The sequence below is a fragment of the Raphanus sativus genome, chromosome 5 (assembly GCF_000801105.2).
Source record: "Raphanus sativus cultivar WK10039 chromosome 5, ASM80110v3, whole genome shotgun sequence".
Taxonomy (NCBI): domain Eukaryota; kingdom Viridiplantae; phylum Streptophyta; class Magnoliopsida; order Brassicales; family Brassicaceae; genus Raphanus; species Raphanus sativus.
Genome location: NC_079515.1, coordinates 3,124,632 through 3,144,298, shown reverse-complemented (window position 1 = coordinate 3,144,298; position 19,667 = coordinate 3,124,632). Strand labels below are relative to the sequence as shown.

At 40.4% G+C, this 19,667-nt stretch overlaps 5 protein-coding genes across 8 annotated transcripts; 2 read left to right on the top strand and 3 right to left on the bottom strand.

The window, feature by feature from the left end:
• Nucleotides 1-21: 21 nt before the first annotated feature.
• On the bottom strand, nucleotides 22-1,771 carry LOC108862293 (uncharacterized). Its single transcript, XM_018636379.2, has 5 exons — nucleotides 1,617-1,771; nucleotides 980-1,178; nucleotides 813-885; nucleotides 449-608; nucleotides 22-327 (listed from the first exon to the last, which is right to left on the bottom strand). Exons 2-5 carry the CDS (start codon nucleotides 1,131-1,133, stop codon nucleotides 253-255), a joined length of 462 nt encoding a protein of 153 aa, XP_018491881.1. The 5' UTR covers nucleotides 1,134-1,178; nucleotides 1,617-1,771; the 3' UTR covers nucleotides 22-252.
• Nucleotides 1,772-1,968: 197 nt separating this feature from the next.
• On the bottom strand, nucleotides 1,969-4,758 carry LOC108862290 (dnaJ protein ERDJ3A). The gene is made up of 7 exons (XM_018636373.2): nucleotides 4,558-4,758; nucleotides 4,397-4,452; nucleotides 4,227-4,300; nucleotides 3,559-4,121; nucleotides 3,073-3,414; nucleotides 2,632-2,985; nucleotides 1,969-2,531 (listed from the first exon to the last, which is right to left on the bottom strand). Exons 1-7 carry the CDS (start codon nucleotides 4,645-4,647, stop codon nucleotides 2,244-2,246), a joined length of 1,767 nt encoding a protein of 588 aa, XP_018491875.1. The 5' UTR covers nucleotides 4,648-4,758; the 3' UTR covers nucleotides 1,969-2,243.
• A 489-nt stretch (nucleotides 4,759-5,247) lies between these two features.
• LOC108863136 (uncharacterized) lies at nucleotides 5,248-12,392 on the top strand. Of its 2 annotated transcripts, none has more exons than XM_018637458.2 (24): nucleotides 5,248-5,606; nucleotides 5,697-5,806; nucleotides 5,989-6,061; nucleotides 6,144-6,205; nucleotides 6,298-6,439; nucleotides 6,570-6,788; nucleotides 6,994-7,060; nucleotides 7,227-7,632; nucleotides 8,132-8,279; nucleotides 8,420-8,580; nucleotides 8,707-8,806; nucleotides 9,034-9,108; nucleotides 9,225-9,359; nucleotides 9,474-9,563; nucleotides 9,648-9,830; nucleotides 9,919-10,023; nucleotides 10,183-10,341; nucleotides 10,603-10,647; nucleotides 10,733-10,954; nucleotides 11,161-11,267; nucleotides 11,347-11,403; nucleotides 11,513-11,582; nucleotides 11,692-11,917; nucleotides 12,046-12,392. In XM_018637458.2, the coding sequence occupies exons 1-23, from the start codon at nucleotides 5,466-5,468 to the stop codon at nucleotides 11,851-11,853; spliced, it is 3,039 nt and encodes a 1,012-aa protein (XP_018492960.2). In that variant the 5' UTR covers nucleotides 5,248-5,465; the 3' UTR covers nucleotides 11,854-11,917; nucleotides 12,046-12,392. The 2 variants fall into 2 exon arrangements, with proteins under 2 accessions (XP_018492960.2, XP_018492959.2); XM_018637457.2 differs by having other exon boundaries at nucleotides 11,507-11,582.
• A 195-nt stretch (nucleotides 12,393-12,587) lies between these two features.
• LOC108857472 (protein SCO1 homolog 1, mitochondrial) lies at nucleotides 12,588-14,745 on the bottom strand. Of its 2 annotated transcripts, XM_018631460.2 has the most exons (7): nucleotides 14,526-14,743; nucleotides 14,235-14,450; nucleotides 14,071-14,161; nucleotides 13,423-13,635; nucleotides 13,241-13,330; nucleotides 13,022-13,154; nucleotides 12,588-12,920 (listed from the first exon to the last, which is right to left on the bottom strand). In XM_018631460.2, exons 1-7 carry the CDS (start codon nucleotides 14,670-14,672, stop codon nucleotides 12,812-12,814), a joined length of 999 nt encoding a protein of 332 aa, XP_018486962.2. In that variant the 5' UTR covers nucleotides 14,673-14,743; the 3' UTR covers nucleotides 12,588-12,811. The 2 variants fall into 2 exon arrangements, with proteins under 2 accessions (XP_018486962.2, XP_056866963.1); XM_057010983.1 differs by having other exon boundaries at nucleotides 14,235-14,745.
• A 459-nt stretch (nucleotides 14,746-15,204) lies between these two features.
• LOC108862285 (importin subunit beta-1) lies at nucleotides 15,205-18,864 on the top strand. 2 transcript variants are annotated; one of them, XM_057010990.1, is made up of 3 exons: nucleotides 15,205-15,444; nucleotides 15,851-18,278; nucleotides 18,369-18,864. In XM_057010990.1, exons 2-3 carry the CDS (start codon nucleotides 15,859-15,861, stop codon nucleotides 18,565-18,567), a joined length of 2,619 nt encoding a protein of 872 aa, XP_056866970.1. In that variant the 5' UTR covers nucleotides 15,205-15,444; nucleotides 15,851-15,858; the 3' UTR covers nucleotides 18,568-18,864. The 2 variants fall into 2 exon arrangements, with proteins under 2 accessions (XP_056866970.1, XP_056866969.1); XM_057010989.1 differs by having other exon boundaries at nucleotides 15,843-18,278.
• The last annotated feature ends 803 nt before the right edge of the window (nucleotides 18,865-19,667 follow it).

Here is a 19,667-nt window from a genome sequence, read left to right as displayed (position 1 = left end):
TAGAGAATCTTGAGTAACATGGAGATGAATCGACCCATTTGATTAAATATAAAATGCACATAAAAAGCGCGAGTACGCAGTTCTACAAACTGTGAAAAAATGGAAAACAAAAAATCGAACTTTCAATCTTTCTGATAAAACCATTCTTTTGGTGTAAAAGCAGATTCCACAATAAAGGAATCTTTTGAGGAAAGGACTATTCGTATGGAGGAGGAAGAAACTTTACCTCTCCTTCCTTTCTTCGCTTTTTTATCAACCAATCTTGCTTACTCTCTGAGGTGGCCACACCACACCAGTCACCCGTCCTCTAATTAAACCCAAAGGAATCTGCATTAAACAAGTTTGTACACATCAAACACATGGTACAAGCCTTGAAAAGATATCATATGGACCCACCTACGTTCAAAGACTATTTGAAGAAGATATGTCTTAGAGGGAGAGGACTTACAGGGCCAAAGGTTCTTGAGTCCAAGCTGGAAGCTTTGTTATCTCCTTCGACCCAGCAATGTCCTTCTGGGACTCTGATCACATCCCGAGAACTACTTATCCATTCCCCAGGCATCCCCACTATCCTCTTTATGTATCTATCCCTGAAATGAGTCGGAGAGCTGCCACAGATATGATACACTGTCAGAACCTCATTCATGTATTACAAAATATATTATATTCAAAACATAACAATACAATGTCAGAGGAACATTATGAAACATAACACGAGACCAACATATACTAATCAATATACTAATTATGCAGACTATCATCAATTTTTTAGAGGACAACTCAAAAGTGGTTTGGCATTAAATAGAACACACCTGAACACGACAACATCGCCACGCGCAAACTTATAATCCGTAAGGCAAAGTTTCTCAACCAAAACATAATCATCTGCATCAAGAATTAAAACGTTTTAATAAGAAGGAAGTACGGATCAAACAAAAAATAATTTTGAGCAATTTTTCTTCCCAAAAAAAACACTAACCTAAGTAAGAATTTCGCTGGGGATTGAATGTCGGGGACATGGAATCTCCTCTGACCGGAACAACGCTACAACATCTGTCCGAAATGGTAAGACCTATGATACCTCCAGTGAATGCTTTCTTTGTCACTTGCCATAACAGATTTTGGATTCCCATGGCCTATCTAATATGTGACACTCAGCAACAGGCGTAGAGAATCATCTGTAACAAAACCACAACAATTCAAAAAGGGTTGATAACATCTTCTAGTATTATACTTTCCCAGTACAAAAATGACATAACTCATCGATTTAATCTTACAATAACCTTAATCTAAACCCATCACTAAGATTATATCAGACTGTTTGATAAAATAAGACGGTCTGAAAAAACATAGCATTGACAATCAGACACAATCTCAAACTATGCTGATTGCTGAACCAAGTGAAATAAACCTTAATGGATATATGGAAACTGGAAGTGAACAACATAGCATTGTCAGTTCATAAGCCGATCTATTGAAAAGAATATGTGAACTAAAACCCTAATCGATTAATGAAACTGCAAGTGTTCAAACTGAAACAAATTTTAGAATCTCTACTGAAGAGGATTAAATCGAGCAATGAAAGAACCCAAGCTTTTTAAGGCGATGGTAATGACCTGCAAAATTGACCAAGTCGAGGAGAAAGAAAAGCACGAGTCGCGACGATGTGAAGAAGAAGAAAAAGAATCAGGGTTTTTCTTTTGCTGTACAAAAAACACAACCCTCCGACCTGTCTAAAAGGTTTGATTTTTAATTGGAACCAAGTTAATAACCGGTTTAGAGAGGAAAGATTGGATCGCCGGTTTTAATTGATTTTTTCCTCCGGTTTTCGGGATCCGAAGTCTGGTAGGGTACATAAACATCTGGCCGTGTAGTCTCAGAGATCAATCAGTTGATCCGATACCAAAATATATAACGTACTTCTTCACTTTATTACTTAGGACAATTGTTTTCACCGCCAGTCTGAAATGTAGGCCTCAACCAACAACCATCACTATACTCTTTTAAAGCACAATGCTCCAGAGTGATTACAGTCATAATAATTACAAATTAACCTTAGTTCCATGTTTATGTAAAATCTATTCCTATAAGACTATTTCACTCACGTCTCTCTGACACAAGACAAATACACATACTTCCCCTCTCCAATTACAAAGAACCACCACAAGTAGCTTGCAACACAGGACTCATGCCAAAGTTAAAAAGGATGAGAAACTAATTCCTGACGAAACGAAACAAAACTATCATTTGGTCTGAGGTTTCTGTCTCGTCTTCGTGAACTGTATGTCTCCGTTCAGAACAGCCGCTACGAATTTCTCAGCTTCTTCCATAGTCATGTCCCCTTTAAACGTAGCAAACTTACCTCGTTTAGGCTTGTATGCTATTAGGAGCTGATCAGATGTTTTGAACTCTGATTTGTCAAATGAGCTCAAGAACGAAGATTGCTTTGCCGCGTCCAAAAGAGAATAGGATACTGTGTCCTGAGAGCCAGTTCCTGAAGCTTGTCGTCTAGACAAAGACTTCTGTGACACCTGAAACAAAAGAACAGAGCCGAGGAATCATTCATCAATCATGTCAAAGAACAGAGCCGAGGTCTATTTATAAAGCAAAGCGGGATGAACACTTGCTTACCCTAGACAATACTGAGTGCAGCTTCTCTTTACTCTGTGTAGATCTGAAGGCACCAATGATGCAAACAGGAACGTTCTCTCCACAAATGGAATCGAAATTCGTTCTCGAGAGAAGATGTATCTTTTCTACGGACTCGCTCTGTGCTTTGCCTGACTGACTATTAGAAGACACCTTTTTGTTCTTCTTCTCAAATGCTTCTAGCAATTTACCAATCTCCTGGACGGCTGATTTCAGATTTTTCACAGTGATCCCTGTCTTCAAGACTTGCTTCTCCCCATTTGATAACCAGCCAACTATCGCTGGAAATGCGTCAACACCTAGGCTCCTAACCTTCGTATCAGAAGTATCATGAACCTACAAGATCATGAAAAGACTATGTTATAGCTCCAAACCACCCATAAGTTCTAGGACCAGGAGATTCAAAGCCAAAATGTAACATACCTCTGTGTTATAGAAGACAAAGCGTCCATTGTACAAGCCACTAAGAACACGCCAGATGACAGGGGTGTCTTTCTTTGTCGACAAAAGCATAACTTTAGGAACCCCTTGTGAGCTAGAAGCAGAGACATCGAAGGTGTTCAGGTCAACCCTTTTGGAGAATCTCGGTAGATGTTCCTGGCAAAAGCTTTTCACCTTCTTTGCAACAAGCTCTTCAGTATATTCTGCTAAGGTAGCTTTGCCACTAGATGTGTATGAATAAACAAACAGCCTTGGAGCCCTACGAGGAACTAGGCCAAGCTGTTTGCAAAGAGAGGATTCTGTCTCACAATTTATACGCCCAACCTGTAAACAGAACCATTAACCAATGTAAACAACCAAAACAAAACACAAAATAGGAAACAAATGAAGATCAAGCATGTTCAGAACTATAATTAACTAAGCTTTCCCTCTAAAACCAAAACTCAACAAGCACATGTGTATTTTTACCTTTAAAGCTCCTTGCAATGACTCAGCAACTTCCTCTATGACCGATTCATGGTACTGGGTTCCTCTTTGAGATGGAAGATAAGACAGCAAAAGCCACGTCATACCTTGGTCCATAACTTCCTTCTTATAAACCTGAGAAGTTATGGTTTTGATAGCTGCCGCGGAACCGCTCTTTGACCGAGATTCAGCCTTAGATGAGCTGCCACCAAACCCACCAAACCCACCAAACTGATCACTTCCTTTAGAACCACCACCACCGCCGCCAAACATGGAAAAGATATCGTCCATCCCAAAACCGAAGGAACTTGCACTAGGACCGCCACCACCACCTCCAAATGAGAAGGAGAACGACTTGGAACCGCCCCCACCGCCACCACCCATATTCTGCCATCCACCTGGTCCTCCAAAATTGAAACCACCACCCTGTCCACCACCACCTGAAGAGTATGAATACCCACCACCATTACCTCCGGGAAAGCCTGATCCAAATCCAGGCTGTCCCTTTTCATCCCCGTAAAGATCATAGTTCTTCCTCTTCTCTTCATCAGACAAGATCTCATAAGCTGTGTTGCACACAAAACATGGTTTAAACTTGTTAAATCCAGATCAACACACATTCAGTTCAAGAGATTAAACCACAAAGAGAACAGTAGAAGATAAATACTCACCATTATTAATCTCAGCAAACTTCTCCTGAGCACCCTTATTTTTGTTTTTATCTGGATGATATTTCAGAGATTGCCTATAAAAATCAAAAAGAAAAATTAATCATTCTTTGATCATTGGTTTTGAATTCTCAACTTAAACAAAGCGAGTTAGAATTGCAAAAGGTACGCACTTGTGGAAAGCTTTCTGGATTTCACGCGCCTTTGCATCTCGAGATACTCCAAGAACCTGAAATTGTCACAAGCGTATGAAACCTTTAAAGAAGTTATGAACCGATTTCGATTTCAATTTTGCAATTATAGTCGAAACCCATAAAGAATTCGTGGCTTTTACCTTGTAGGGATCAACGGTTTTCGCTTCTGCATTCAACAACAACAATGCCGAGACGAGCACAACAGATACCACCAACTGCTTTCTCACCATCTTGCTTAGAATCGTTTGCGAATCTTTCTTCTTCTCTCTTTATCTTCTTCTTCTTCTTCGGAACGGTGTATATTATTCACAGAGCTCTTACGTTTCGAGAAATTTCGAGAGAGGATATTTCCTTAAATAGGTTCGCTGGGTTTAAAGAAGAATTGGGTATTTTTAGAATGCCCTTAGTATTGTTAATTAATTTATAATGTTTCCATTTGTTTATGAATGTTACAAAAAGACACTAAATTCGTAAAATATGTTAAGAAGTTGGCGGGGTTAAATTAGTTAATACAAAAGTATTAGGGTTATTCTATATTTTTCGAAACTTAATTCTGGTGGATTCCTGTTTTAATTTAAGGCGGGTATTTACACGTGGCAAATATGATGAGTTCCCACGTATCTTAACCAATCAGATTCTAGCAAGTGAGAGGCTATTGTCACGCACCCTCACATCACGCGCTATAATAATAATAATTGGGCTTTGAATTATTGGACCAACGGCCCAAGTTAAAGTCCCCGGCTCGGTGATCGGAATCCGATCAATGCGACGGTAAGTATATTTATTTTTCCTTTTTGACTGTGAAAAAGAGAGAGAAAATATATTTTTCGTTGTCCTTTGCTGCATTGTTGTTACATGATTCAGCGAGCTTGAGAGAGAGAGAGAGAGAGAGAGAGAGAGAGAGAGAGGTTGGACAGAGGGAGAAAGAGACGATCTTCTTTTTTTCTCCGCCGTGAGATTTTATCCGCTGCTCAAACCAAACCCCTAGGGTTCATCCATCCTGTGGACGCTTCCTCGGATCATTAGGTCACGGATTTCATCGGATCTGATGGCGTTGTCAGCTTCCGATTTACCGGCTATGTACTCACTGCTAGCGAACTCTATGAGCGGAGACGAGTCCGTTAGGCGGCCGGCGGAGGCGGCTTTGGCTCAGTCGGAGAGCAGACCTGGATTCTGCTCCTGCCTCATGGTTCGTTTCTTCTAACCTAATAATAATGCTCTTATGGTTTAAGCTCGATTTTGACTGACTCGTTGCCTCTATCTCGTTTGGTGTTTGCAGGAAGTGATTGCGTCTAAGGATTTGGTGTCTCACGTGGACGTTAGGTTGATGGCGTCTGTGTATTTCAAGAACAGTATCAACCGTTATTGGAAGAGCAGACGAAACTCTTCGTAAGCTCCTTCTTTACCAATGATTGCAAAATCAAACTGCAAGTTATGATGGATTAGAGTATAATCTAGACTTGTTATCTCTACTTATCAGTAAACTCAACTGGCTAGTTTAGAGTGTAATGGCGTGAGCTCTGTAGATTTACTTAGACGTTGTTGACAGTCTTGTTTGGCGATTTTCACAGGGGTATAAGCAACGAGGAGAAGATTCATCTAAGGCAGAAGCTGTTGTCTCACTTGCGAGAAGAGAACTACAAGGTATTGTAACGTTTTGCTTTCTGTGATTGCATACATTTAGTGGAAATGTATCTCACTTTGTTTTTTTTTTTGTTAATGGCAGATAGCGGAAATGCTGGCTGTTCTCATATCGAAGATAGCCCGGTTTGATTATCCTAAGGAATGGTCAGCATTTTCTTCGTAACTCAAATTAACTGGTGATATAGTATGGATTCTGTTAGCAAAATAACTGGTTTTTCTTGCTTCATGATTGTCAGGCCTGACCTCTTTTCGGTACTAGCGCAACAGCTTCAATCAGCTGACGTTCTTGCTTCTCACAGAATCTTTATGATTCTTTTTCGAACCCTAAAGGAATTGTCTACTAAACGTCTCACGGCAGACCAGAGAAATTTCGCTGAGGTGTGTCTGCTACTCTGTCTTCGTCCCCTTTCAATTTCTTTCCTCCTCTTGCATGAAATTATTGTAGGACCAGAGATTGTAATTTTTTTTGTTATAGTTAATGACGTGGTCCAGTTTTATTTATTGGCAGATCTCGTCGCAACTCTTCAATTTTTGTTGGCACCTTTGGCAAACTGATGTCCAAACCATTCTACGTGGCTTTTCAACAATGGCTCAGAGCTATGGTTCAAATGGTGCTGAGCAGCATCACGAGGAGCTTTTTCTGACTTGTGAGAGGTGGTTTTTATGTCTGAAAATAGTGCGCCAACTCCTGATTTCAGGATTTCAAAGCGATGCCAAATGTATACAGGTAGACACACTATACTTCTTGACATTTTTAGTTCATTTACATCCATGTTCATCTATCTTCCTTCTATGTATCAGTGGTATATAATTTCTTAAGCTATCTTTCAATAGCTAAGCTGACTGTAGCCTTATTAGATGGCTTAACTATTGCTCTCAGACATTTACTCTATTTGCAGATATATGATATACATCTAATTCTTTTCTCGTAGGAGATTAAACCAGTTAAAGAAGTCTCTCCTGTCCTCTTGAACGCTGTTCAATCGTTTCTTCCATATTGTGAGTTTGTTATTAGCTTTTGGACACTTTTTTTTCCTTTTTTCATGCATATGACACATGTACCTTAAAGCCTGTCTTGACGAGGATGTTTTCCTCCCTCTCGTTGCTTTAACCTGTCAACCCACATGTATACGCTTTTCCTAACTTGTTTGGAGACTTCATGCAGATTCATCTTTTCATAATCGAGATCCTAAATTCTGGGAATTTGTTAAGAAGGCATGTGTCAAGCTGATGAAAGTGTTAGCCGCAATTCAAAGCAGACATCCTTATTCGTTTGGAGATAAATGTGTTCTTCCAGTCGTAGTGGATTTCTGCTTAAACAAGATAACAGATCCTGAACAGGCATCGTTGCCGTTTGAAGAGTTTTTTATTCAGTGTATGGTGATGGTGAAATCTGTGCTTGAATGTAAAGAATATAAGCCTAGTTTAACTGGTCGAGTGATGGATGAAAGTGGAGTTGGAGTTACATTTGAGGAGAGGAAGAAGAATGCTTCAAACATAGTCAGTGGCATTGTGTCTTCACTTCTACCCAATGAAAGGATTGTTCTTTTGTGCAACATACTTGTAAGAAGGTAACACCCTAACCAACGACAAGTTGTATGATTCCAAGCTTTTTGGCTCTCTCTTACTTACAAAGCCGCATCGTTGTTGGTTTTACATAATTTCATGCGTTCTTATTAAGGTTTTTTTATTTACCAATGCAAAGTCTAAAACAATCTATGAGATGAGGGATTCTTATAGACACATGATGATCTTATATCTATATATCTCTCTTCTCAGTCTCTTCACGTAGAGTTATAAGAATATATCGTGTGGACACTCAGCTATCTAACATATAGATAAACTAACATTAAAGGTAAATTACTTGACATGCATGGGATAGATGAGAAGGGATTGTTATTGTCTGGGACTTCTAGCTTGTAACATATCCATGCATCAAGTCATTTGTTTTGGTGTAAACAGTGATGCTGTCATATATGCCTGCCTCCATACGATCACTACTATATGGTGGTCATTTAAATGATGGCTTGAAAATAGTTTGCTAAACTTTGATCATCAACATTCCAACAGGTATTTTGTTCTTACAACAAGTGACCTAGAGGAGTGGTACCAGAACCCTGAGTCCTTTCATCATGAGCAGGACATGATTCAGTGGTCTGAGAAATTGAGACCTTGTGCTGAAGCTCTATATATGGTTTTGTTTGAGAACTACAGCCAAGTAAGTACCAGATAGTCTTAAGCACTTCTTCCTGTTCGGAAAAGTCTTCTAAACCTATTAAACCATAAAAGTAAAGATAGGAACCCTGCTAGTTGATATAAGTTGATACTTATTATTTCTTTCTCCATTATTGTGAACAGCTCCTAGGACCTGTTGTTGTGTCCATCCTTCAGGAGGCAATGAGTAACTGCCCCCCTTCGGTTACTGAAATAACACCAGCGCTGCTTCTGAAAGATGCAGCATATGCTGCTACTGCATACGTCTACTATGAGCTCTCGAACTATCTTAATTTCAGAGATTGGTATGATCTTCTAATGTCTAGACGTTTTTCATTTCCTTTAAACATGGCTGTGTGATGTGATACGAGATTTTTATCAATCAAGTAAATAACGTGCCCTTTCTTAATGATCGGACAATCCGGCTGCAGGTTTAATGGTGCACTATCCCTTGAGCTGTCAAATGACCATCCAAATAGGCGTATCATCCACCGAAAAGTTGCTATGATATTGGGACATTGGGTTTCAGAGGTAATGCTGTTTCAATTCAGCTTTACGATTTGCTGAAAATGCATCTTATCATTGCATGATTATAGCGTAATATAGAATAAAAGAAGTTATATCTTTTCCGAATAAGTTGTGGGATACTTTGTAACAAGAGGCGACTAGGATTAGTTCCCGGCTGGTCTTTGTTAATAGGTTTCATATTAAAAATTTGTTGACTGATGGTTTGTGGATGATGATAATAACCTTTTCAGATTAAAGATGACACAAAAAGAGAAGTTTATTGTTCTTTGATTAAATTGTTGCAAGACAATGACCTCGCTGTCAAGGTAGTATCATCCTATATCATCTATGTTGTGTTTATCTTTCTGTCTTGCATTATTTTCTTCCCCGTTTTTTTCCGTATTTCTTAGCTGCCTCTGAGATTGTCTGTTTACTTATGTAGCTGGCAGCTAGTAGGTCATTGTGCTTACACGTTGAGGATGCGAATTTTTCGGAGCAAAGTTTCCGTGATCTTCTTCCAATCTGTTGGGAGTCATGTTTCATACTGGTTGAGGAAGTTCAAGAATTTGATTCGAAGGTACATGTAGCTGCTTCAAATTTATCATAGCACTCCATTCTTGTCATTCTACTTCCTCCAGTGACGCATACGGATCTCTGTCTTTCCATGTAACGGTCCTATCTTTTTTCTCAGGTTCAAGTTCTGAACTTGATTTCTGTTCTTATTGGTCATGTTAGTGAAGTCATTCCGTACGCACAAAAGTTAATCCAATTCTTCCAGAAGGTATAGTGGCATTCTTTTCTGTATGTACTTATTTTTATCTTGGTGCGCAAATAAAATCTTATTTATTTGTGTACTTAAGAACAGGTGTGGGAGGAATCTTCTGGCGAAAGCCTTCTACAAATTCAGCTTCTTGTTGCACTGCGAAATTTTGTGATTGCGCTTGGTTATCAGTCTCCTATTTGCTATGGCATTCTGCTCCCAATTCTCCAAAAGGGCATTGACATTAACAGCCCTGATGCACTCAACCTTCTGGAAGATAGCATGGCAGTAAGTTTCCACTTCATAAGATGGATTATCTTTATTTTCTACTGGTACAAATGTGTTACACAAAAATGACAATGCGCAACATATGCAGTTATGGGAGACTACACTTTCCTATGCTCCTATGATGGTGCCCCAGCTATTAGCATGCTTTCCTTATATGGTGGAGATCATTGAAAGAAGTTTTGATCATTTACAGGTTAGCTTTTTAAGTTTCTAAGTAGTTGACGTTGTGATTCATTATTTACGTAGTGTTGTGTGCTCAAATCTATTGGAACATTTTGCCAATCATACCTTAAGACAATCAAATTTACCATATGTCCCCAAAGTTTTTCACTAACATCTTAACCAAATGTAGGTTGCTGTCAGTATCATGGAATCATACATCATTTTAAATGGAGGGGAATTTCTAAATATGCATGCTTCAAGTGTCGCAAAGATTCTTGATCTTATTGTTGGAAATGTAAATGATAAGGGGTTGCTCTCGATTCTTCCGGTGATTGACATCTTAGTCCAGGTGCGTATAGTTCTCCTCTTTCCCAATTTGCGAGCAAATTTTCATGAGAAACTTATTCTTCTGTTAAGTTTGTACTTACGCTGCATTTATTTACTCACATACCCTTATCTTTTCGAATACATATAAATTGTTTAGTGATGGAACTTCTATGGCATCATTACAATGTATATTGTTTGTCATAACTGTCTATATATGCATATGTATGAAAGTTTGGACAAATAACAACTTATCGATGTAAACATTTATTCTTGTCTGGAATAGTGTTTTCCCGTGGAAGTGCCCCCTCTCATCACCAGCTGCTTGCAGGTAAATTTCTAGTTTCTTTTGATTGATGTAAAATTCATATTCATCCTTGAAACATTAATGGAGCTGGTTTGTTGGTATCTCTCAGAAACTGGTGATTATTTGCCTGAGTGGAGGAGATGACCGAGATCCAGCGAAGACTGCAGTTAAAGCGTCCTCAGCTGCTATTCTGGCACGAATTCTGGTGATGAACACCACATACTTGGCCCAGTTAACATCTGAACCATCTCTCTCGTTGTTACTCCAACAAGCAGGGGTCACAATCGAGGACAATGTACTCATTTGCCTCACCGACATTTGGCTAGACAAGGTTAGTGGAGAACTTATCTCGAACGATAATTGGTTGTTTATCCAGCTTTCTGGAACTTCGCTGGTTTTACAATGGGCTTGCGGGAATATTTCATGTAGTTAAATGCCTTTTTCTAATCCTAAACAATAGCTCGTTTCCAAACTGCTCTTGCATGTTGCACTGCGTATTATCCGACTAATGTTGTTACTACATCTTACACTTTGCAGGTGGATCATGCGTCTCCAATGCAAAAGAAGACGTTTGGATTGGCTCTTTCTATAATACTTACACTTAGAATGCCTCAAGTGCTTGACAAGCTTGATCAGATACTAAGGTACATGCTTGCACAATCGAATATCAACAACTTGAGTTATGTATCTATGTCACATAGTTGATCGTGTTTATGGAAACAGCACATGCACCAGTGTAATCCTTGGCGGAGATAAAGATCTCGCAGAAGAAGAATCAAGGTTATACTAAGTTTAATTGCTTGTAGAAGTATATAGTCTCCAAACGAAGTTACTGTTAACAACACTTCAAGTATTTCTTATCTGAACAACATACAACTTGTAATTCCAGCGGTGAAATGAGCTCAAGCAGGTCTCAAGGAGAAGAAGCCCCACCTAGCAAAGAGTTGCGGAAAAGTCAGGTAAAGGTTTATCATTCCTTTGTTGTTGTTATCTTTGTTGCGGAAAACAACTGATTCTAACGCAAATTGTAATGGGGGGGGGGGGGGGGGGGGGGGGGATCTTAATCAGATCAAAGTTTCAGATCCAGTCTACCAGATGTCACTGGAGAACTCAATGCGTGAGAATCTTCAGACATGTTCTACACTTCATGGAGATGCCTTCAACTCTGCCATTGGTAGGATACACCCATCAGAGCTTGCGCAAGTGAAGCAAGCCTTAAAACTGCCGTGATTAAGTATGTGTTTGCTTCTTCATTGTTCGTTTCCATATCACTTTAAGGAGCAACAGTATTCAAGTGAGTTTCTGATCCCTCATCATTCTTCCTTCTTTAATATTGACTCATGTAGTGGCATTTGTATATGGTCTGATGATGCACTTCCACCATTTGATCTGGACTCAAAACGACTTCATTTATCTGTTCAGGTGAGTGAGCTTTTCTTCTCTTTATTGGATTTCGATGGGTGTGCTTAGTCTCCTCTGCGACCTTGGCGGTTTGAGGAACTCTATACATTTACGTTCGGTGAGGTGTGTCCCTTGTCTCCGCGTGCGATTTTTTGCTCTACAAGGACAAAAGGAGGGAGTCGTTAGAAACAACTTATTTTCACTTTCCTATGTTTGAGTTGAAAATGTCAGATCATTCTTTCAATACATCTTTTTTCTGTGTCTCAATGTTTGAAAAACAAAAAAGGTGAAACATATATCAGGGTCTGTCGTGGCCCAAGAGGTCTAACAATATATGAGGAATATAGGTCGCAGTGATTTTGAGTCTCGTTCTCCACTTTTCTACTCTATTGATTTAGTACTTTCGACTGAGACAGTACGATTTCCACTGCCTTGGTCGTGTAACATTTTCCACCAAGATTGTGTGTACACACTTGATAAAACGGTAGTAAAAGATGACGAATATATATATATATATATATATATATATATTAGGGTTCAATTTGCTCATTTATTGATTTGAGAATGTAAATCATCAAGTTTTCAGGCATTAAAAGCCATCAATTCATCAGAGATGGCTTACTCCTATATTGTGCGTGCAGGAAACAAAAACTGAATTTTCTTTTCAAGGAAACACAAGCTCGCGTGTACTGAGAAACTCTTATTAATGATGACTAAGAATCCAAAATGGTGAATTATGTAATTTTTTATCACTTTTTTTTTCCTTTCAAATGTTCTTCGAAGCTCTTCACTTTCGGTACTGTCGAAGCTCTTTTACAACACCGTCGGTCAACGAGTCAACGTCATGATTCTTCCCGTAGAATTTCACAAAATTCATCTCCGGACTCATCAAGTACCTTCACCCACAAACACAACACATGTTCTTTACATTAATACTCCAACCCAAACAAAACAAAAAGATCAAAACAATGCTGAGCCGAATACCAAATACACGTACATTACAATGGAGTGATCAACGAGATAGTCTGAATCTTCCTCTTCCGTCTTCATGTAGTAAACCCGGTACGAACGTGCCACCGATTTAATTTCTTCAGGGGTCCCGGTTAACCCGATCAATTTCGGATGAAACTCTACAAGAAAATATTTTGAACTATATGAATTTTCACTTTCTTCAAAAACGAATGGGTCTTACGGAGATAAAAAGAAGATAATCTACCTTTGACATATTCATGTACTTGTTGAACTGTGTCTCTTTCAGGATCCACAGAGATAAACACCGGCACCACATCTACTCCAGACTTCTCCTCTGTGTAAATGGGATAGAACTTTAGATAAAATATATCCTGATGTAGAAACCAACCACAGCTAAATGAAAAAAAAAAGAGTACGGAAACTCACTTATTTTGTCAATGGCAGCAGCTAGCTTAATAAGCTCGTCAGGACAGATATCAGGACAATGAGTGAACCCAAAGTATAAGATGGTCCATTTCCCCATCAAGTCTTTCTCCGTAATACGCTTCCCATCATCTCTTATAAGGCTGAATGGTCCTCCTATAGCTGCCTTTCCAGCTGATGGTCCCTCCTTGACGGCTTTAGAATTGGTATTTATATCTAAGCAGGAAACAAGAACCCAAGTCAATACACAGAGAAGAACACATGAAAGCAATAAAATTTTAAAAGATACTGAAACTCACCACAAGTCAACGTGAAATCACTAACCATTTACCATGATGAGTTTGTCACTAACTAACAAGAACAGTAGTTTAACTGAACTCGTATTGTTTCAGATATCGTTTGCAATGGCTAAGGCATATGTGCGTACTAAGCTACAATTCAGTTAGGAGTGTTTTCTAAATTCTAACAATACATTTCAGAGCTCCACTACCAAATTGACACACTATGATGCAAGACACTGAGAGCTCGTTCAAAATCCTATAACCTTAGTTTCAATGCGTCTCAAAATCCAAACAACTGTAGTTTACAGGATCAAGTTCTCATTACATTTTTAAGATATTTTCAAAAACAAACTCACCACAAGAAGAGTACCTTCTATATGACGTTTCTTTTCCCGGTCATAATAGTAGACCAATCCAGCTCCAGTAGCAAACAGCAAGAAGAAGCTCATCCACGAAACCGGCTGTATTTACCAAAATGCCACAATCAAAACACCATAGAGTCCAGATAAGTCAAATAAGTCAAGAGAGTAGTACCGCTCCACGAGCGTGTTTCCCAGATGCACGGTCGCTTTTCTGATCGGAACCACCGCCATCTGAACCCTCCGATCCTCCAGATTTCTCGTTTTCGCCGGAAGATTTCGTCTCCGTATCACCAGAGCTAGGCTTAGAGGTTGTACCAGAAGCAGACGTGCTCATCAAACATCTCCCATCCATCTCCAACCGTTCGATTCCACCGCTAAGTGAGAAAAACTGAAAAAAAAAAAACATCGACGTTATAAGAATGAAACCTAGCAGATTTGGAAAACGAGAAAGAAAATGCCGAACCGATCGAGGAAGAGAGAAATCTCCATGATCGGAGATGCACGCCGGAGGCGGAGAAGACGAAGACAGTAGATCGCTCGAGGCGCGAATTCGACGAAAAATCTGAACGGGGCGAAGACGGCTTGCGGTTCTACAAAGAGCAGACGCCATTGACGACTCGACTTTTCTCTCTCTCTCTCTCAACTCCACAAATTCGCTGGGGTTTAAATCTGAAATGAGCAAGAGAGGTTTTAGACTTTCAGCAACCTTCTAGTAAAAACGGCACGGTTTGGGCACGCTCTCCACCATACTGTTTGGTTTAAAAGGCCCACTGTTCTTTAGCGCTACGGCCCATTAAGCTAGTTTAGACTCTAGGTATTCCCATAAGTTTATATTTATGATTTACACCCCCGATCAACATTTTTATGACTAATTATACCACCTATATCTCAAAATGATCCAATCAACCGAGTTAATTGGTAAATTTGAAGCTAGAACAAAAGAAATCAAAAGCAAAAGATACAAAAGAAACCACCAAGAAGTAGATTAAACATGTTGAACTTATCAAAAATGACATTAAATGGAGCTATTTAAAATTTAGAGGTCCGATGTGGAATTAATAACTATCTAAGGGGTAATTTAGAAAATATGAAGTTTTTTAAGCTTTTTGTGTTGCCCTTCTTCCCCCCAGCCGCTCCTTCTTAATATTCGAAAACCCCTCTCTCCCGTCCTCATCAGTCTTCATATCTGTCTCCTCCCAAGTCTTTTCTCTCTCTCTCAAATCTATCTCCCTGCTTCTTTAGGGCTTTTCTGATCCACAGCCTTATCTCCTCCTCGATCGCCGTCTTCGATAACGAGAAGGGACATTTAAGGTTTTCGATTGCAGCCAAAAACCCTAGCAGTTACGCTTTTTTTCACTCAAACCGACATCCGTTGATTCAGTGTAAAAATCTCTTCCCCCCCCCCCGAAACTGTGTATTTGAGCTTTGTAACTACGTCGGTTAATAGATCTAGCCTTTCTGATTAGGTTTTAGGTCACTACTCGCTAGGGCTTTTGCTTGTGATTCTGCTACTTTGTTTTTCACTTCGCTCTTTGATTTGCTACACATGGATTCATTATTTCGTTTCGGCTTAATGTTCTTTGCGCTACTTGATTTTGAGCCTGTGTACGGTTTTGATTAGGGTTTTAGGTCTCTACTTGCTAGGGTTTTGTATCATTTGATTCGATAGATTCTCGTATTGTTTTCTCAAGAGTTATAAATATACTCCTGTGAACGATCTGTTAGTATTATTGTTTTATATGTCTTCGTACTGATGCTGTTGTATGTTTTTACTGTGCAGAGTGCCAGAGGCAATAATGGCGATGGAGATCACTCAGTTCCTACTCGCTGCCCAGTCAGCCGATGCGAGAGTCCGTACCGAGGCAGAGGGAAGCCTCAAGCAGTTCCAGGAGCAGAACCTGCCGCAGTTTCTGCTGTCCCTCTCTTTCGAGCTCGCCAACAACGACAAGCCTTCCGAGTCCCGTCGGCTCGCTGGTATCTTGCTCAAGAACTCTCTAGACGCCAAGGACTCTGGGAGAAAAGAGCTTCTGGTGAAACAGTGGTGCGCGATTGACCTAGCTCTCAAGTCCCAGATCAAGGAGCTGTTGCTGAGGACTCTCGGTTCTTCTGTCCCTGAAGCGAGGCATACTTCGGCTCAGGTCGTTGCGAAGGTGGCCTCCATTGAGGTTCCTCAGAAGCAGTGGCCTGAGCTCGTGGGATCGCTGCTCAGCAATATGACGCAGCAGGAGAGTCCCGCGCACTTGAAGCAGTCGACTTTGGAGACTCTGGGCTATGTCTGTGAGGAGATATCGCATCATGATCTGGTGCAGGATGAGGTGAACTCTGTTCTGACAGCGGTTGTGCAGGGGATGAACCAGGCTGGAAATAATGCTGAAGTTCGTCTTGCGGCGACGAAGGCGTTGCTGAATGCGTTGGATTTTTCTCAGACCAATTTCGAGAATGAGATGGAGAGGAATTACATCATGAAGATGGTGTGCGAGACGGCTTGTGCTGAGGAGGAGGTGATCAGGCAAGCTGCTTTTGAGTGCCTTGTCTCCATTGCATCGACGTACTACGAGGTTCTGGAGCAGTACATGCAAACGCTCTTTGAGTTGACAGCAAAGGCTGTAAAGGGAGATGAAGAGAGCGTTGCTTTGCAAGCAGTTGAGTTCTGGAGTACTATCTGCGATGAAGAGATTGACCGTCAAGAGTATGACACTCCTGATACTGGTGACTCATCTCCTCCCCATTCAGGTTTCATTGAGAAGGCTCTTCCCCATTTGGTTCCCATGTTGCTAGAAACTCTGGAGAAGCAGGACGAAGATCAGGATCATGAAGATGATGTCTGGAACATCTCTATGGCTGGTGGAACATGCCTCGGCCTTGTTGCTAGAACGGTTGGTGATGGTATAGTCCCGCTGGTGATGCCTTTTGTTGAAGTCAACATAAGGAAGCCAAACTGGCGAAGCAGGGAGGCTGCAACTTATGCCTTTGGATCAATTTTGGAGGGCCCAACAATTGATAAGCTTGCCCCGATGGTTGCTGCTGGCTTGGAATTTCTCCTTACTGCAACCAAGGATGATAATAACCACGTCAGGGACACAACTGCTTGGACTCTGAGCCGTATCTTTGAGTTTTTGCACACCCCAGACAGTGGCTTCTCTGTTATCTCACCCCAAAACCTCCCTAAAATTGTGGGTGTACTACTGGAATCGATGAAAGATGTGCCAAATGTGGCTGAGAAGGTCTGTGGAGCGATATACAACCTTGCCCAGGGATATGAAGACGCTGGAGCAAGTTCATCTCTTCTCTCTCCCTATCTTACAGAAATCATCCAGCATCTGCTTTCTGCTGCTGAGCGTACAGATGGTGCAGAGTCTAAGCTAAGATCTGCTTCATATGAAACCTTGAACGAGGTTGTCCGTTGTTCCAACCTTTTAGAGGCCGCAGGCATCATAGGGCAGCTCCTCCCTGTCATCATGGGGAAATTAGGTCAGACAATGGATCTCCAGGTAGTATCAACTGAGGACCGTGAGAAGCAAGCGGAACTCCAGGCTTCTCTCTGTGGTGTCATCCAGGTCATAATCCAGAAGCTGAGTAGCAAGGATGAGACGAAACCCATCATAATGCAGAACGCAGATCATATCATGATGCTGTTCCTCAGAGTGTTTGGATGCCACAGTTCAAGCGTCCATGAAGAAGCAATGCTTGCAATCGGTGCTCTTGCGTATGCGACTGGATCTGAGTTTGCAAAATACATGCCTGAGCTCTTCAAATATCTCCAGACTGGTCTGCAGAATTTCGAGGAGTACCAAGTCTGCTCGATCACCGTAGGAGTGGTTGGTGACATTTGCCGTGCTCTGGATGACAAAATCCTACCGTTCTGTGATCAGATCATGTCTCTCCTAATCCAGAACCTTCAAAGTGAAGCACTCCACAGGTCGGTGAAACCTCCAATATTCTCATGTTTTGGAGACATTGCTCTGGCGATTGGTGGGCAGTTTGAGAGGTATGTGGCTACAGCTATTCAGATCATGCAAGGGGCTGCTCATGTATGTGCTCAGATGGACACCCTCGACGAGGAGCTTATGGATTATGGAAACCAACTCAGGAGAAGCATCTTTGAGGCTTACTCTGGGATACTACAAGGGTTCAAGGACGCCAAGGCTGAGCTCATGGTGCCCTACGCTCAACATCTCTTGCAGTTTGTCGAACTTGTTTCCAAAGACTCCCTCAGGTAATCATTCTCTATAAATAATCAATTTATGTCTTCTGCAGAGTACTTGAAACTTATTACTGTGTTTTTTTTTTGTTTCTGTGGGAGCAGGGATGAGAGCGTGACGAAAGCAGCGGTGGCAGCATTGGGTGATCTTGCGGATGTTGTTGGAGACAAGACGAAGCCTTTGTTCAGCAACTTCACCTTCTGCGGGGAGTTCCTCAATGAATGTCTCGACTCAGAGGATGAAGACCTCAAGGACACTGCACGCTGGACTCAAGGGATGATCGCAAGGCTCATGGTCGCATAGTAGTATTAAACCGTTTTCATCATTAATACTCGTTCGTTTCTCTCTCTCTCTCTCTCTCTCTCTCTCTCTCTCTCTCTCTGGTCGTATTATTGGTTTGAGTAAAGGATCAAAAAATATTTGCGGGTCTTCCTCTTTTCTCTGCCGAATGTTGTGGGATATTGGTTAAGAGGGGTTTTGGAAATCTTTTTTTTTTAATTGCTCGAGTCTGAGTCAATCTCTGTTAAAGAGCATGCCGCATGCGTCTTATTTGTCAAAACAATTGTTTTTGTTGGTTAATTCATGTCTCTTTTGAGTCAATTCTCTACCTTTCTCCACTTCTGTGTTTATCTTCAGTTTTATATGTTAAGTACTGTGGTGTTGTGGTAATGTTAGCTGAGAATACAGGGAAGATCAGGTTACGGCTCATAATCACATTAGTTCAATGACACTCGAACGCAAACCGCGAGATTTCAGCACTAAACCTTGCAAGAATATGTTTATAGTTTATACGAACTTCTGTCTTAATGATGGACATCACTACATCACTACATTACACCAATAAAAAGCTAAAGCAACCAGATCAGGAGGACGACATAATTTTTCTTCAAGTGCCTTGGGACGACATAATTTACTCTAAGACAACTTGCAGTCTTGCACAGTATTCTCTCCTCCATAGCATAGCATCATGTGTTAAATCCAAGACCGTTTTTGGTATCTATATATAGGCCAACGAGCCCAGCTCCTTCAACCCATTAGGTTCTATGCTCATTTTGAATTAGGAAGCAAAAATGATTCTTAACTATCTGGAAAATATGTATATCTAATAAAAAAAAGATTTTTATTGTCCTCAAATATACCAGATTTGATTACGATTTTGTATACTAGAATATTGTTAAATATTATAAGACATTTAATACTTTTTTGTTAAAGGATATTTAATACTTAACTAATAGCACTCACAAATTTATCTACTCCTCTCCATTTGATGATTGTGATCAATATATATTTAGCTAATAAAAATAAATTAGTTAATATTTATAATATTAATTGCATGGTGAATTAAAAAAACAGTTTACATATTATTTAACCAAGTATACTAAGGGGGTGACTGGTTTTCCCGC

Coding starts and splice junctions, on each gene's coding strand:
- LOC108857472 (XM_057010983.1), bottom strand. CDS start 14,672: ATGGCGTCTGCTCTTTGTAGAACCGCAAGCCGTCTTCGCCCCGTTCAG. Junction 13,636..14,070: donor AAAGAAACGTCATATAGAAG/GTACTCTTCTTG, acceptor TTTCCTGCTTAG/ATATAAATACCAATTCTAAA. Junction 13,155..13,240: donor AGTACATGAATATGTCAAAG/GTAGATTATCTT, acceptor ATTTTCTTGTAG/AGTTTCATCCGAAATTGATC.
- LOC108863136 (XM_018637457.2), top strand. CDS start 5,466: ATGGCGTTGTCAGCTTCCGATTTACCGGCTATGTACTCACTGCTAGCG. Junction 6,062..6,143: donor TGCGAGAAGAGAACTACAAG/GTATTGTAACGT, acceptor TGTTAATGGCAG/ATAGCGGAAATGCTGGCTGT. Junction 10,955..11,160: donor CCGACATTTGGCTAGACAAG/GTTAGTGGAGAA, acceptor TACACTTTGCAG/GTGGATCATGCGTCTCCAAT.
- LOC108862293 (XM_018636379.2), bottom strand. CDS start 1,133: ATGGGAATCCAAAATCTGTTATGGCAAGTGACAAAGAAAGCATTCACT. Junction 609..812: donor GGCGATGTTGTCGTGTTCAG/GTGTGTTCTATT, acceptor TATCTGTGGCAG/CTCTCCGACTCATTTCAGGG. Junction 328..448: donor ACTCAAGAACCTTTGGCCCT/GTAAGTCCTCTC, acceptor TGTTTAATGCAG/ATTCCTTTGGGTTTAATTAG.
- LOC108862290 (XM_018636373.2), bottom strand. CDS start 4,647: ATGGTGAGAAAGCAGTTGGTGGTATCTGTTGTGCTCGTCTCGGCATTG. Junction 4,122..4,226: donor GTTTGCTGAGATTAATAATG/GTGAGTATTTAT, acceptor TGTGCAACACAG/CTTATGAGATCTTGTCTGAT. Junction 3,415..3,558: donor CATTGCAAGGAGCTTTAAAG/GTAAAAATACAC, acceptor TTCTGTTTACAG/GTTGGGCGTATAAATTGTGA.
- LOC108862285 (XM_057010990.1), top strand. CDS start 15,859: ATGGCGATGGAGATCACTCAGTTCCTACTCGCTGCCCAGTCAGCCGAT. Junction 18,279..18,368: donor GTTTCCAAAGACTCCCTCAG/GTAATCATTCTC, acceptor CTGTGGGAGCAG/GGATGAGAGCGTGACGAAAG.